This window comes from Hemiscyllium ocellatum, chromosome 19 (assembly GCF_020745735.1).
Source record: "Hemiscyllium ocellatum isolate sHemOce1 chromosome 19, sHemOce1.pat.X.cur, whole genome shotgun sequence".
Lineage (NCBI taxonomy): Eukaryota > Metazoa > Chordata > Chondrichthyes > Orectolobiformes > Hemiscylliidae > Hemiscyllium > Hemiscyllium ocellatum.
In genome coordinates this window covers 20,384,212-20,402,191 of record NC_083419.1, presented here as the reverse complement: position 1 = coordinate 20,402,191, position 17,980 = coordinate 20,384,212, and the positions used below count along the sequence as shown (strand labels likewise).

Here is a 17,980-nt window from a genome sequence, read left to right as displayed (position 1 = left end):
TTGCAAACATATTGCCGATTCCAATATCGCCATCGCCACCACCTCCGATCTTCAGTAGGAGCTTTATCACCGCTTCCGCCGCCATTTCCAACCAACGGGAGGCTGCCGCCATTCTGCGAGAGGTCTCCTCGCACTGTCGTGCCAATGCTGATGCTGCTGAAGGCTTTAAAGAGAAGAAAATGAAAGAAAAGAAAAGGAAGGCAGAGAGGAAGCAGATGTGACCAGGCCTCAGAAACCCCAACACAGCCCTTCTACTCTGCCAACACCTTGAATAGCATCTCTGATGTCACTTCTGTGCTAAAGTATCAGCCTCGATTTTTGTGCTTGAACCTGAAATTGGGACTTGAGCCCAGAGGCAAAAGTGCTACCAACTGGGCCATGGCTGACGTTCAAGGTGACATCTGAACAAAATTGATTTTTTAAAAAATTCTATTAAAACTTCTGTTGATTAGTTATTGGATAAGGGAAAAAGTCTGTTTGACTGAAAATTAGAAAAAGTCCAGTGGGATAATGAAAGAGTCTGTTAACTGTCCAATTGGTGCAGAGTAATGAGGCACTCAACCCAAGCATAAAGGTGGATTAGTTGGAGGTGGTCAACGGTGAAACCTTCAGGAATCTGACCAACAAGAGTTGGTGATCCTCATCTGAAGAGAATGGAGTGGTTACTGTCTCCATGCCAACATCTCCTCACTACCTCTTATTCGTGCGACATGATCTGTTCACTTGCATGGTGGCACAGTGATTAGCACAGCGCCAGAGACCCGGGTTCAGTTCCCGCCTCAGGCGACTGACTGTGTGGAGTTTGCACGTTCTCCCCGTGTCTGCATGGGTTTCCTCCGGGTGCTCCGGTTTCCTCCCACAGTCACAAAGATGTGGTCAGGTGAATTGGCCATACTAAATTGCCTGTAGTGTTAAGTAAGGGGTAAATGTAGGGGTATGAGTTGGTTGTGCTTCGGCGGGTTGGTGTGGACTTGTTGGGCCGAAGGGCCTGTTTCCACACTGTAAGTAATCTAAAAAAAAACCTGAGGCACAGTGTGCTGGGTTGTTCAGCTTGGAAGAAAGAGAAAAAAGGAGAAAGGCACATGGAAAGTTAGAATAAAATTAGTGATGAATGGAATATATAATCAGTTTGGGGGAGTGGTCCAGGAAATGGCTGATGGAATTCAACATGAGCAAATGCGAGGTCTTACACTTTGGAAAAAAGAATAAAAGCATAGACCACTTTCTAAACGGTGAGAAAATTCGTAAAGCCAAAGTACAAAGGGATCTGGGAGTGCTAGTCGAGGATTCTCTAAAGGTAAACATGCAGGTTGAGTCCGTGATTAAGAAAGCGAATGCAATGTTGTCACTAATCTCAAGAGGGTTGGAATATAAAAGCACCATTGTGCTACTGAGACTTTATAAAGCTCTGGTTAGGCCCCATTTGGAGTACTGTGTCCAGTTTTGGTCCCCACACCTCAGGAAGGACATACTGGCACTGGAATGTGTCCAGCGGAGATTCACACGAATGATCCCTGGAATGGTTGGTCTAACATACGAGGAACGGCTGAGGATCCTGGGATTGTATTCATTGGAGTTTAGAAGATTAAGGGGAGACTTAATAGAAACTTATAAGATAATACATGGCTTGGAAAGGGTGGATGCTAGGAATTTTTTTCCGTTAGGCGAGGAGACTAGGACCCGTGGACACAGCCTTAAAATTAGAGGGGGTCAATTCAGAACAGAAATGCGGAGACATTTCTTCAGCCAGAGAGTGGTGGGCCTGTGGAATTCATTGCCGCAGAGTGCAGTGGAGGCCGGGACGCTAAATGGCTTCAAGGCAGAGATTGATAGATTCTTGATGTCTCGAGGAATTAGGGGCTACGGGGAGAATGCGGGTAAGTGGAGTTGAAATGCCCATCAGCCATGATTGAATGGCAGAGTGGACTCGATGGGCCGAATGGCCTTACTTCCACTCCTATGTCTTATGGTCTTATGGTCTTATCTTACAAATACATGAAAATTGAGGACTAACAGGGGAAATTCTTTCCTAGATAACCATGGTATGGCATTTCCCACCTCTACCAATAGGTATTGTTAAATAAGTGTTTTTTTGAGGTAGTTCATTCCATTACCATTTATCATCTTTTGACTTTATCGGGACCTAACTAACGATTACTATTCAAGGATACAGCATTATAGAGAATTGCTAGAAGAGGTCCTGTTCTTCGATAACAGGAAAGATATCAATACGTACAACAACATTTGGCCAGGCTTCATTATAAGGATGGAAAAGTGTGGCGCTGGAAAAACACAGTGGGTCAGGCAGCATCCAGGGAGCAGGAGAGTTGACATTTTAGGCATAAGGCCTTCATCAGGGATGTGGGGTGGGAGGGGAAGGGGAAAGGTGTGTGAGAGATAAATAGGAGGGTGAAGGTGGTGGTGGGGGGGAGGCGATAGGTAGATACAGGTGGGGAGTGATGATGTTAGGTCAGAGGAAAGGGTGGAGCAGATAGGTGAGAATGAAGATGGACAGGTAGGACAGTTCAAGAGGATGGTGCCAAGTTAGAGGATCTGGGATGAGGCGGGGAGAGGGGAGATGAGGAAACTAGTGAAGACGACGCCGTGTGGTTGGATGGTCCCAAGGCAGAAGATGAGGCATTCTTCCTCCAGGCATTGATGGCTTGGATTGGTGATGGAGGAAGCCCAGGCAGAGTGGAAGAGGGAGTTGAAGTGGTCGGCCACATGGCAGTGGGGTTGTTTGGAGTGTGTGTCCCAGAGATATTCCCTGATACATTCTGTGGGTTGGCGTCCTGTCTCCCCAGTATAGAGGAGGATTATAAGGATTCTAGAGAGCTGGTTCAGGTACATCTGCTCCCTCTGGAAATTAGAGTAGAACAGGGGTTATGTGTCGGAACATCAATCCCTTGAAAATCATTACCTTATACAACAGGAACCTCGGATACTTGCTTGCCTGGCTGATTTAAATTTCAGTGAGAATTCTTGAAATGGAAGCACAGCTTCCCTGTCCAAAACCAGCAGGAGGCTGTATAAATATGAAAGTCCTCAGCACTAAGAAGACATTTGTAACCTGCATGGAGAAATGGGCAGGACATTGAAAGTAATTGCTGGTCTCAGATCTTCCAAGTTCTGATAACCAAAGCACCATAACTTTAAGTTTTGGACTTGGCATTTGAACCAAAATGAGTGAATAATTACTTTTATTTAAATTAATACTTAGTGAAATTGTAATTATGGTGGGTAGAATCATTGCAGCCACTGAACAATGTGGACATTGGTGAGAAATTTGGTAAAACAGGTTGAGATTGGCAATGAGGAGAGCCTCAACAGCAAAAGCAAGAAGTTCTATTATCCAAACAAATGATGTATAGTGAGAAGAGAATTTTGCTATTGAGAAGAGAGGGGCTTATTTATGCCTGGGCAATAGGCTTTATCAACATAGCTGGCTTCACCAGATGTAGCACACTATAGACCAGATGAACATTTCATTGAGAGTGTCATACTATAATGCAGGCTGACTTCATCAGTAGAAAAGTGTTCCGTTCTATCAATTTGCAAGTCATCTTGCATCGTAGAAATCTGTGCCATGGTGCCTGTATCCTTGAGAAATATTATATTCCTGGTTTGTTTCAAGGGCAGGATGGTTTATAAAGATGGTTACTGGGACTTAAGGGCTACTCTCTGTAACCATAACTGTTGACTCTGTTACACAATCCCTGAGTAAGGCCACGTGTTGAAATACTGCAGCCCATCTCCCAGACAAGACCACGGTGGTGCAGACAATACACCTGCTGACGATGAAGCCCTGATGCTTGAATCAGTTAGGGTGGCAGGGAGGGTAGTGGGGTGATTTTGTGGATTGGACACTTCACATTACTTTCCAGGCAGAGTGTGCCATATAATCCTTACATGTTGTGCTCTGCATAACTGGAGCAGGCAATCAGAGGATGCAATGGACTCTGAAGAACTGTGAGAGCAGTAGCAGTCTTCTGAGAACGACATATAGATCAAGAGAAACATCACCTTCCACATGATACAGCAGTGCAGCCTCAGGCACAACAAGCCAGACAAGACTAAATACAAGTGAATCCTTTGACCTGTTTCAATGTGAAGCTCCCACACTGAACAATGAGAAGGTAGTTGGGGAAGAAGTAGCACTCCTTAGACAAGGTTCTATAATGGGATGAGGCTAAGGAAAGGTCAACTGTATAGTTTGGTTTTATAGAGTATAAATGTGGCCTTACATGTGCATTGAAATGATAGTCATGCCACCTGTATGCCCCAGGAAGCATTTGTTGTTTGGTCATGCTCCCACTCTATGTGCAGTTAAGAGCAGTTCCAGACAGACAGCATTTAATTGGATACCCAGCTGGGCTTGAAATATGATGCTAGCACTAGGAATCTTCGGAGGTCCCAACAGTGGCAGGTACTTCTGCCTGTGGTGGGAGGGAGGATATGGTGAGCAGGTTTCTTTGTGAATTATTTCAATCCAGGTAACACAATGCTATTTACTTATTTTTCAGGGAGAGTACTCAACTTGATTACTTGCTCAGTAAATGTGTTATATTTTTCCTTCATTCCTAGTTCCTGCCTCAGTGTCAGAACTATCTGTTGAAAACAAGCATACTACCTCCACACTGGCAGTTTCTTGGCAGCCAGCCACTGGCATCTCAGAGGGTTATACACTGCAACTCTTTAATGAACAAGGAACTCAAATGCTCGCAAATGTCTCTGTGCCAGCTGCCAGCAGGGGCCATAAGTTCATTGATCTGACTCCTGGCAAGAAATACAAGATTCGTATCTTCACTGTAAGTGGAGGTTTGTACAGCATTGGAACCGACCGTGAGGGAAGAACAGGTAAGATACTTGATACAAAAAGTTCGCTCCCCTTCTGTTTTCAGGAGAAGATTATAGTGATATGCAAGGTTCAAAGTATTTGCATAATTCACCAACAAATTATGTTTGAGATTCCGAAGGTCAAATACTTGCTTCTTCTAGGGAGGTTTAGATTGAGTCTTTCACACATCAAGACCAAACAGAGTGACCTAGTAGACATAACTAGGTCACTGTCTGCAAATAGGCTTGAAAATATTCCATCCTGGGAACAATGCACTTGTGTCTATTCAGATGGCATTGCATATTGTTGCATCCTTCAGATTTCAGCATACAAACCTCACTATTAAGAAAAATCAGTGAGATTGGGGAGACGAAAATATTTCTAAGTGTGTAGCATGATGGTGAGCTTTGACAGCTGGCTTCTTCAAACCCAGCTTTCATACCAGAGTCTGTTTTGGATTAAAATGAACACAGTAAAAGAACTTTATCATTGGCAACAGCATTGTGTATAGAATGCAGTCACTGTTCTGTGGAAGGGTATGAAACGGAAATTACAGCAATTAACATTTCCCACAGGCCTAGCTCACTTTTGTCATGCAGCAGTTATATGTGCTTTTCCTGATTAGTATTAGAGACTATTTGGTTCATTCTTGCTGTGTTTGCAAAAAATGATTGCAGAGACACAAGCACTGAAACATGATACTTTAACACCTACTTCGTAGATAGGAACATTAGACCTACACACTGCCTTTCACTACCATCAGAAGACATGCAAATAGTTTCCAGAACACGATCAGTGTTAACGTTATATAGGGAAGGCAGCTGTTGATCTTCACAGATTCATATTATCAGTTCAGACTTCACGTTATTAGTGTAAAAGAAAACAGAAAGAACAATTCTCTGTGAAGAAAAGTCAAATGAAATCAGGTTTCTGAATGTCACCGATACCTGAAAGCTCCTTGGAAAATAGAAATTTTCTTGTAACTGGGTCAATGCAGAGATTTAATTCAAATAAGCTTAATTGCATCTGAAGAAGAGGTCATTTGAGTTGTCTTTCTATTAACCTAGGCCTTTTTCATGTTATGTGTGCAAAGATTATGATGCTGATTTCATTATCATAAAAACAAGTTCATTTTCTAATTTCTTTAAAATGTTTGTTTTTCTAGGCTCAACCTTGACAGGCTGGTATATCATTGTCTCAGCATCGGCTTCTGTCTGACTTGTAAAGCCGATAGGAAGTTAAGACACATTAGTACTCATTGAATTATAAATCTATGGAATTTAGAAATCTCCTGGCCTTGTGTTCAATAAAACTGTTCCAGGCTCAAACTGGAGACTGGTCATTTTAAAGACATGAAGATGAATTAGACTCAACAGGAAAGGGCAAAATGAAAATAAACGTAAGGGAACTAGACTTTATACATCAGTCTGGGATCAGAACAAACACACCAAACTCTGTGTTAGGATAGTTCAGGACAAACTCCATATTTCCAAATAAATAATTTAGCAATTTCAATATAGCTGTGGGCAGCCACACCTGTGAACCATGTCACATTAGCCCCTTTAATGCATCTAAGTTGAAAAATGAAAGACGAAAATGTTATTCCGAAAGCATGCTTTCAAATTTAAAACATGCCACTGAATGAAACTATCTTAAATTGTCATTTGGGAAGTGTAACTGGAGATAATTTCATAAAAAAGTTGAAGTAAGTCAGTGCTGTTACTAGAATCAAATCTTAACAGAGTTCTGAATTTATAAGTCTAGGTCAGAAGTTATACGTGGACATAGTTAGCTTCTCAAATACATTGAAATCTGTTAATACTCATTTACGAAACTGAGCAAAACATTTCTGAATTTTGGCACAAAAACAATTCACTAAAATGATAAATAAGTTACTAGCTGAGATTTTATAGTAGACCATAACTGTGAGGTTATCAATGTTCATTGTTATTTAAGGGTAACTTGGACAACAATTTCTGATGATGGCACATGTGGCACAAAAAATCAGAAATTTGCAGACTTGGCTACCTTGCTGCAACAGTATCTTGCCAAGAGATTTGACACTTAACACATTGAAGAACATGAAGTGCAAGCACCTATGTGATAAGAACCAATAAACATTAACAAATGTTAAGGCTTATCTATTCAAGTAGAGATAACTTTTCAACAGTGTACTAAGTCTGAATTACAATCAAACGACATCTCTGGCACTGAAAACAAACTTTTACAAGAGTGGAGTCTCATTCTAACAGACATTTATAACTGTTAGTTTAAAAAACACTGTTAAAATTTTTTTTCTCCTTCTCTTCTATCTCTCTTAATGTTTCTTTTCCAAAATGTTATCCTGCTTCTGTATATGACCCATCACTGAATTAAATATTCAAATTTACGTTTCCTGGTTCAGACTCTGTGGGTTGGATTTTTGAAGCATATTTGGGATCCCAACACATGGACTTGGTGCCATCTCCATATCCCAGTTGCATTGCTCTTATGATGCTATTTTCTATTGACCTAATTGTCTAAGGGGCAAGCTTGGTATCTGGTTAGTGACACCATGCAACTCCAGGAAGCAGAGGCTGCCTGCTTGGTGCTAGTAACTGAGTCAGACAGTGGCCTTGCTGTGTCACACTGCTGGAAAGTGCATACAGTTCCTCAGAGAGCCAGAAGCAGCAACAAGACTTCAACTTCACAAACACTTTCCAACCTGGCTTCAAATTTACCTGAACCATCTCAGACACCTCCCTCCCTTTCCTGGACCTCTCCACCTCCATTTCTGGTGACCAACCCAACACGTACATCCACTGACTGACTCCCACAGCTACTTGGACTACACCTCCTCCTACCCTGCCTCCTGTAAAAATGCTATCCCTTATTCCCAATTCTACTTCTCCACCGCATCTGCTCCCAGGAGGACCAATTCCACCATAGAACATCCCAGATGGTCTCCTTCTTCAAAGACCACAATTTCCCTTCCCACGTGATTGACAATGCCCTCCAGCACATTTCCTCCACTTCCTGCACCTCTGCCCTTGAACCCCACTTCTCCAATCGCAACAAGGATGGAATCCGCCGGCCCTGACCTTCCACCTCACCAACCTCTGGATACATTGCATTATCCTCCGCCATTTCCACTACCTACAAACAGACCCCATCACCAGAGATATATTTCCCTGCCCACCCCTATCTGCATTTTGGAGAGACCATTCCATCCGCGACTCCCTTGTCAGGTCCAGGCCCCCACCAACCCACCTCCCCTCCCGGCACTTTCCCCATCACCGCAAGAAGTACAAACCCTGAATGCACACCTCAGCCCCCCCCCCCCCCCCATCTCCATCCAAGATCCTAAAGGATCCTTCCACATCTGACAGAAATTCACCTGTACTTCCACACATGTTATCTACTGTATCCACTGCACCCAATGTGGTCTCCTGTACATCGGGGAGACAGGATGCCAATTTGCAGATCATTTCAGAGAACATCTCTGGGACACCCATACTAACCAACCCCATTGGCCCGTGGCTAAACACTTCAACTCTCCCTCCCACTCCGCCAAAGACATGCAGATCCTGGGCCTCCACCATCGCCAAACCTTAATCACCCGACGCCTGGAGGAAGAATGCCTTATGGCACCTTCCAATCACATGGGATCAATTTGGACTTCGCCAGTTTCCTCATTTCCCCTCCCCCCACTTTATCCTAGTTCCAACCTTCCAATTTGGCACCACCCTCTTGAACGTTCCTACCTGTCCATCTGCTCCACCCTCCTCTCCAACCGATCACTTTCACCCCCAACTTCATCCAGCTATCGCATTCTCGGCTATCTTTCCCCCAACCCCACCCCCAACCCATTTATCTCTCAGCCCCCTTGGCCCACAAACCTCATTCCTAATGAAGGGCTTATGCCTGAAACATCGATTCCCCAGCTCCTCGGATGCTGCCTGACCTGCTGTGCTTTTCCAGCACTCCACTCTTTGACACTGATCTCCAGTATTTGCAGTCCTCACTTTCTCCAACAAGAATGAAAAGGTTGAGAAACACAAACGCAGGAAGAATTATGGGTCCAGAATTGACACTGCTGCAAGTAGATATTTAAATAACAGTTTTAAAACAAGGACAAAGAAACTTTATTTAACCCACAGTGAGGCAGACAACTGAGTGCCAGACTGATTTCACCAAATTAAATTCCATTCCTCAATTGGAAGGGCCCCTTCGCAAGCTCTGGAAGGAGAATAAGAGGTTGCTAGTTTATGCTGAATGTGTCTTCCATTCCCACTTCTTTCCACCCTACCCCTCAAGATCCTGATATAATGTTTGTGTCTGATTTACAGAATCCGCAGTTCTGTCCATTTTAATCCACCCAGTGTGTTTGCCTGTTCAGTTCCAGCTGCCGTCACAGATCTGATGTTGCACGGGAACAGCGTTGAGACTCTATCATTCAACTGGACCAAGGCAGAAGGAGAATGTGATTCTTATGAAATATACCTCTACAATTCAGACAAGACACTTCATGACAGGAAATCTGGCAGTCAGAATCTTGAAGATTGTTCCTTCCAGAACCTGACACCAGGCAAAATGTATAAGCTTGTGATAGTCACTCACAGTGGAGATTTAACAAATGAATCCTCTGTTTTTGGAAGGACAGGTACAATTAGCGTAATAATTTCTGCTGATTTATTTCAATCTGAACTTTTGTCATTGTTGTGCCTTTTTCGTTCTCCCTTAAGGAAGCAAATAGAATCCTAGCTATTTTTTGCTCCATGGGCAGGAAAAAAAATTACAAGTGGCAGTTTAGTTATCGGTGGGATGACTTCCTTTAAGTAAATATGTTTCTGAAAATTACATTTGCATTTTTGTTGCGAAAAAGAAGAATGCAGAACGTTTTTTCGTCACTCACGCTGAAATGTTTATCATCACATGCTTGAATACAAAAATATCACAACATAGCTTAACAGATACAGATATTAGACTAGCATTAGCAGATTCCATCTTATGAAAACACTATGTAATGTTTCAGAGATATAAAGCATTTATTAGATTTTCTACTTGTAACGTTAACTGATCAAAAAAATTGCTTAAAATTATCAAAAACCTTATGAAGAGGTACTTCAGTGACTTGTACTGTCTACCTCAATTATCTGTCCTGTTTCTCTCCAAAGATCCAGTATTTCCTCTTCAGCCATATTTCCTGTTTGTCTTTACTTTGTACTTCTTCTTTAGCCCTTCCGGGAAAAAAGGGAGTGCAGTTCCCAAAACTATTCCTGATAGGATCTGACAAAGACTCTAAGTGACTGCAGCATTAATTGCACACTGTTGTATTCTAGACCCCTTGTGATAACAGGGCAGTAGCTTGCAGGAAAATCTCCTGCTCCTCGCATGCTGCCTGACCTGCTGTGCTTTACCAGCACCACTCTGATTTAAACCCTTGAGATAACGGTTAACATGTCAATAGTCTTTATAATTACTTTTCTACCTGTGCACTAACTTTTAGAGATTTACCTGAAGTCCTAAATCACTCTGCAATTCACAGTGACTCGTCTCTTACCGTAAAGAAACGCTGTGATTCATCTCTCTTGGCATCAAGATGGCCTCATACTTTGAACTTTATCAGTATTATTTTTCCACTCATTGAACTTCTTCAAATTCTTTTTAGTCCTATTTTCATCTGCACGATTTACTGTGTACTCTAGCTTTGTACATTCTGCAAAGTTGCATATACAACCTTTGATCCTTTGCCAAAGCCATTAATGCATGTAGATACCTTTACAGATCTTCATTTGCATTCTTGTGCTTTCCAGAATATCTAAACCTAATTTTATTTGTTTAGTTCCAGCTCAGGTTACCCATCTGCAATGGATGAACATTAACCAAACTGACAGCTTGCTGTTCACATGGACCCCAGCTTTGGGGGAATTTGATTCCTACAACATATCACTTTATAATCCAAATAGTACTGTTCAAAGCAATATACTTGGAAAGAAAGACATGAAGGAATGCAGCTTTCAGGACTTGATCCCTGGTAGGATTTATCACATGGTGATAGTAACACAAAGTGGAGATTTGAGCAATAAAGCTTCTGCTGAGGGAAGGACAGGTAAGGATTGATCAATGTTTTCATTTTAAATATCTGTAGCCAGTGTATCTGTCATAAGTGGTAGGCCAGACAGTACCATGAATAAACTCTACATATGAAAGTATATTTACTCAAATGGGAAAGGCACCAGGGGTGATTGTATCTTTATTAGCACAATCTCATTTCCACTGAAAAATGAGACATGTGCAAAGCAGATGGCTGATTAACTATCAGCAACAATAAAAGATAAAATTATCTCCACTGTGTGTGTATAAATGGACAGGACCAATTGTAGTCACAATTCAAAGTATCAAGAACAGTTTTAAATAAGAAAGATAATTGTTTCATGCTGTTTTATTGTAAAACACTTCTTAATCTGCAATAACAAATAACAATGAATATGTAACTGACATACGATATTTACACCTATAAGAAACCGTCATCCAGAAATGATATAGCAAAGCTCCAGTTTAGCTATAGAGTACTGTATTTGTATATGGCATGGTTAGAATGCTCCTGTCAGTATAAATTTGGCATCACTTGATCATTCTTTCAGAACAACAAATTCTGTTTTTTCCCCAATTGTTATAAAGTAATCTATAATTATAAAGAGCTCAGCCAGCAATCTAAAACCTGGTATCACTTAGTCAACAAGGAATTCACATTCATTACAGAGTAATAAAAAGATGCTTTGAAACTTCTTTTACAACTCACTCGTAAGATGATGGCATTGCCATCTGGCCAGCATTGATTTCCCTAGTTGCCCTCAAGAAAATGGTGGTGAGCTGCCTGCTGGACATTTCTGGGACACACGCACCCAATAACCCCATCGCACGGTGTCTGAACACTTCAACTCCCCATCCCACTCCCCCAGGGACATGCAAGTTCTGGGCCTCCTCCACTGCCAAATCCTAGCCATCCGACAACTGGAGGAAGAATGCCTCATCCTTCGCCTTGCGACCCTCCAACTACATGGCATCAACTACACCTTCACTAGTTTCCTAAACTCCCCTCCCCCCACCTCATCCCTGATCCAACCCTCCAACTCAGCACCACCCTCTTGAATTGTCCTACCTGTCCATCTTCCTTCCGCTCCACCCTCCCCTCTGACCTATCACCATCACCCCACTCCTGCATCTACCTATTGCCTTCCCAGCTACCTTCCCACACCCCCACTCCCAACCTCATCCTTCTATTTATTTCTCAGCCTCCATCCCCCCCCCCCATTCCTGATGAAGAGGTCATACCCAAACCATCGACTCTCCTGCTCCTCGGATGTTTTCCGACCTGCTGTGCTTTTCCAATGCAACTTTTCAATTGATTGTCCAGCATTTGAAGTCTTCACTTTCTCCATGTGCTGTAAGGTAGACCCTCAATGTCCTTAGAGAGGGAATTCCAGGATTTTGACCCAGCAACAGTGAAGGAACGATGATATATTTCCAAGACAAGATGGTAAGTGGCTTGGATGGGAACTTGCAGGTGGTGGTGTTCCCATGTATCTGCTGTCCTTGTCCTTCTAGATGGAAGTCATTTTAGGGTTGGAGGATCTTTGGTAAATTTCTGCAGTGATCCTTGTAGATGGTCAACAGTGCTGCTACTAGCCTTTGGTAGTGGAAAGAATGGATGTTTGTGGATATGGTGCCCATTACGTGGGCCAATTTGTGCAGGATAGTATCAAGTTTCTTGAGTGTTGGTGCAGTTGCATCCATCCATTCAACTGGGGAATATTCCATCACACTCTTGACTTGTGACATTTAGATGGTGGGCAGGCTTTGGCAACTCACAGAATGAGTTACTTACTGCATTCCAGGCCTCTGACCTGCACTATAGTCACTGTACATATATGGTGAGTCCAGTTGAGTTTCTGGTCAATGGTAACCCCCAGGATGTTGATAATAGGGTATTCACTGATGGTCACACCATTGAATGTCAAGGGGTGTGATTAGATTGGCTTTTATTGGAAATGGTCATTGGCTGGCATTTGTGTGGCATGAATGATACTTGCCGTTTTTCAGCACCACCTGAATATTGTCCAGATCTTGTTGCATTTTAACATGGACTGCTTCAGTATGTAAGGAGTCATGGTGCTGAACATTACACAGTCATCGATGAACATCCCTACTTCTGACCTTATGTTGGTACGAAGATTGTTGGTGAACCCATTGAAGATGGTTTGGCCTGGGACACTACTCTGAGGGACATCTGCACAGATGTCCTGCAGCTGAGATGACTGATCTCCAACAATCAAAACCATCTGTCTATGTGCCAGATATGACTCCAACCAGTGGAGATTTTCCCATCTGATTCCCATTGATACATTTTATGAATGTTCCTTTTTGCCACACTCAATCAGATGCAGTCTTGATGCAAGGGCTTTCACTCATCTCACCATGTACTGATTTTATTTGGATCTGAAGGCCTTGTAAAAGATGCTGCCCATTTTTTTTCGCACTCAGAATCAAAAGCTTGAGATGAAGGTTTGAGTTGAATCAGTGCTAATTGACATTGTTAATGGATTTTAAAAAATTGTCTTTCCAAAGTGACATTTGCACTTTGTAAGCAGCCTCTATTTGCAGTACAGTTCAGAGTATCTGCACATTTGGAACATATTAGCAAAACAAGATCCTGTCATCATTTAAAATGTGAAAGGAGACATTTTTTTAAAATTAGGAATGCAGAAACAGATGTCAGAGCCTCAGGTATGTTCTGGGATTCTAATCACAGCTTTACAAGGAGAAAATTGGCTCATTGTCTGGAACAAGGGAAAACAATCTATTACATTCTAAGAGTCAATTAACAAAGACAACTGAATTCGTTGCAGAACTCTGCAGTATGATGTGGAGATAAAATGCATCTCTTTAAAAAAATCCGGGAGTTTCATATAATAATGTATTTAATAATTTTGAAAGTAATTACTTATGATTTTGTGATTAACAAAACTCTGAACTGTCTAATTCCCAAATCACGATGTTCATTACCATGATCCAAACTGACGTGCCACTGCACAGACAGAAATTGCGTTTAATTAAGTTTGGTGTAATGTTACAAAATTCAGCTGTACATTAATTACCCTTTAACCACGTGAACTGCTTTGCCAAGGATTTGTTTCACCCAACCTCATGCCCCTGACTCTGCAGGGCTCAGGTCAATGGGTGCAGCCAGCCAGGAACATGCCAACACTTCACCCGAGAGTGGATTTTCTGGCCCACTATTTAAATGCTGTTTTAACAAAATCAAACACAAGTTTGTAACAAGGAAAAGGTTTGTAAGATGAGACATTTAATTCACTTTCCTGTATGCTACAAAAGTATAGATACCATACAAGGGTCTGTGGAAGAGAATAGAGGCCATTTAAAGTTGAATGCCATAACCTGCTTGTGTTCTGTACACAGACCATAAGACAACTGAAGCAAAAATATTTTTTTAAAAAAGAAACACCCATAAAAAAAAGAGTTTTTAAAATTGGTCCATTGAAACAATGCAGAAGGGCATGTCAGGAGCAACATCAGGCATACCTAAAGAAGTGTCAACCCTTTAAAGCTAAAACACAGATCTACCTGTGTGCCAAACAGCAGAAGCAGGAAGCAGTAGACAGAACCAGGCAATTTCACAATAATGGATCAAGTCCACGTGTTGCAGTCCTGCCACATTCAGCTGTGAATGGTGATGGACAATTATTCAGTTCATTGAAGAGGAGGCACAATAGACATCTCCATCCTCAATATCATCAGTGCAACAGATGAGGTTGAAATATTCCAAACAATCTTTGGCCAGAAGTGCTGAGTGAATGATCCACCATGGCCTCCTCCAGAGGTCGCAGCATTGCAGACACCAAGCTTCAACCAGTTTGATATCAAGGTTGCATTTGACCAAGTGTAACATCAAGGAAACCGAACAAAACGAGAGTTAATGGGAATCAAGGGAAGCTCTTCGCTGTTTGAAGTCATTACCCAGCACAAAGGAAGATAGTTGTGGTTGTTGGATGTCAGTCATTCCAGCCACAGGACATCACAGAAGAGTTGCTCAGAGCTATATCCTAGGTCCCACTATAGTCATCAGTTTCATCAATGATCTTCCGTCTATCATGTGGTTAGAAGTGGGGATTTTTGCCAATGATTGTGCAATGTTTAGTATCATTTGACCAGATACTAATGCAGTCCACAACCAACCACAACAAGACCTAGTCAATATCAAGGCCTGGGCTGATAGGTGCCAAGTAACATTTGCACCATACAAATGATAGACAATGACCACTTCCAATCTAATCACTATCCTCAACACTCAATATTGTTACCATTGCAGAATGCCCCACTATCAACATCCTAAGGGTCACCATTGACCAGAAAATTAACTGGATTAAGTACAGTGGTTATAAAAGCAGGTTAGAGGCTGTGAAATCAGCAGCAATTAATTCACCATCCAACTCCCAAAGCCTACATTGTATTTTTGCTCCCTCTACCACAAATATACAATAGAGATTACCATCTACAATATGCATTCCAGGAAAAACCAAAGGCTCCATAGACAGCACCTTCCATATCCACAACCTTGGCAATCTCAAAGGAATAGGGCAAAAGATACATGGGAGCATCACCACTACCAGATTTCCTTCAAAGCCACTCATCATCCTGACTTGGAAATACATCACTATTCCATACCTGTTGCTGGGTTAAAATCCTGGAACTCCCTCCCTAAAGCATTGTGGCCAAGAGGCAGCTCACCCACCACCTTCTCAGTCAGGAATTAGGAATGGCAATAAATGCTGATCCAGTCAGCAAAGCACACATCCCTCAATGAATAATAAGAAAAAGTAAAGTGAACAGAGTTGGAAAGACACAGAAGTCTAACCTAAAAGGCAAAGTAGAGAGCAGCAGATAGAAATGTTGAGCTAGGCATAGTTGGATGACAGATGTCACAAAATGGTTGCAGAAAAGCCTAGGTGACGTGTGCAAATGATGCAAGATAGATAAGCTTGATGTACCATGACTGCAGATATCCTGACTAGCTACAAGCTGTAGCAACAGTAGTTTGGTTGTACAAATCCTTATTGCAGCCTGGGAAGCGTTCATAAATTTAATAACCCTGACAGGAAGAAGTTGGAGATAAGCATGTGAAAGTTTTAACTTTATTGAAATATTCTCTACACGTACAATGGTGAGTACCTTTACAATAGTATGGTTGATATTTTGATTTACTGTTTGTTGATAATCTCTCAATCTCTTAAAGCGCCCAGACCTCCAGGATCAGTATCTTTTGCTGATGTTACAAACACTTCATTGGTCATCACTTGGCTGGGTCCTCCAGATGGGACGGATTATGATGACTTTGAGCTGCAGTGGATTCCAAAAGACCCTCGGGTTGTTGTTTTCAACCCATACAACACCATGAAGTCGAAAGGACGAATCATACAGAAGCTCCATCCTGGGCGTCACTATACCTTCATGGTGCGCACTGTCAGTGGGAAATCATTAACATCCTTTAGTGAACCTGTTCAAGCTCCTATCAGAACAAGTAAGTTAGAGCACAACACTATTTTTATCACTGTTCAGAGCAAAAATACGTCATTGAATTATGTAGCTATTATCTTAGCTTAGAGAAAAATGAACAAATGGAACTGATATAACTCCCTGCAGCAGATTACTGGGTAAGTACACTCTGTTCAAGCCAGAAAGGCGCAAGTCTTAAGTCTATGTTCTGTGCTGTGATACTTACTCTCAGTCTGGCCAGCACTCAGGACTTGGTAGTTGGTTCTTAAATGCAAAAATGGAAGAAAACAATCAGCAAGGATTACCATTCCCGATTCACCTTCTTGAACATCAACTGAGTATAGAATCAGATTGAGCTGTGATACCATCATGGATCAGCACTTCACTGTGCAAGCTCATTTAAAATCGAGTTATTGGATGATTGCCAGAATACAGGGAACATCACCCTAGCAGGAGATGGCTAAACAAAAAATCATATTTGCTTCATATGCAGAGTGACAGAATAAGTTACAGTATGTTTTCAGTGCATATTAAAAATTCTGGAGAAACCATTTGTCTCCATTATATCATTAATGAGGCAAAAGCAAATTGTACTAGTTGCAAATCAACAATGATCTCACTGAATGGCAGAACAGGATAGAGGGGTTAAATAACCTATTTCTGTTCGTATTTTCCAATATTAGATGCAGTTTTCTTTTGTCATGATGATCGGCATATAAATCCAAGTATTTATTGTTCACTTCTAACATTTGTTGAATCTTTCTTTGTTTCTTTGCTCATTGATGAATTGTTGGATTATTGCAATTCAAAGGGGTTTACGCTAAATCTTCCCAGAAATAGGGTTTGTTGGATTATTGAAAGCTGGCTTAAAGATTTATGTATTGGTTTTTCAAATCAAGTAATCTCAAAACACTCAGCTGAGCCTGAATTGAGACAACAGTTAAACCCTCTTACTGCCGACCTAAATATGTCAGTGAGTCTACAATGTTAAATGGGCTATAACATTAATGTAATAAAAAAAACACAAAAGAACAGACACAAGGAAATATATCAAAGTATCAAACAAAGCAAAAGAAATGGAAACGTATCCTGAAAATATCATAAAAAATGAAATTAATTCATGTAATGAGTCCTTTCACTCACAAATATATTTCCAAAGTTATACTATTCAGGGAAACAGTAATTTATACATTAGGGAAACTAGACAAGGCTTAGCTTGGATTATTTAGATAAATGAAGGGCAGTGAACTAGTTGACTGAAAAAGTAATACACTATCTGTATAATGGGGTAAGTTGTTTTTTCATATAAAACTTTTAGAGTTCTTTAATTTTTTTTGTATTCATTCATGGCTGAGGCCAGCATTTATTGCCAATCCCTAATTGTCTCTTCAGTCAGTTGCTTGCTAAGCCATTTCAGAGTGTGGCTGAGAGTCAACCAGATTGTAGTGGTCACAGACCATGTAAGAATGGTGGTTCCTTCCATGAAGGATATCAGTGAAACAGATGGGTTTTTATAACAACAGTGGTTGCATGGTCACCAGTAGAGGAACTTTCAATACTACATTTTTATTCAACTCCAATTTTACC

At 41.4% G+C, this 17,980-nt stretch overlaps 1 protein-coding gene across 4 annotated transcripts in view; it reads left to right on the top strand.

The window, feature by feature from the left end:
- The window catches only part of ptprb (protein tyrosine phosphatase receptor type b), a 114,899-nt gene that overhangs the window by 75,040 nt on the left and 21,879 nt on the right, over positions 1-17,980 (top strand). For all 4 annotated transcript variants that reach the window (XM_060839738.1, XM_060839739.1, XM_060839740.1 and 1 more), the window contains 4 exons: positions 4,585-4,857; positions 9,216-9,479; positions 10,662-10,928; positions 16,134-16,418. In XM_060839738.1, coding sequence (XP_060695721.1) covers positions 4,585-4,857; positions 9,216-9,479; positions 10,662-10,928; positions 16,134-16,418 — 1,089 coding nt within the window. The remainder of the gene's footprint in view (positions 1-4,584; positions 4,858-9,215; positions 9,480-10,661; positions 10,929-16,133; positions 16,419-17,980) is intronic.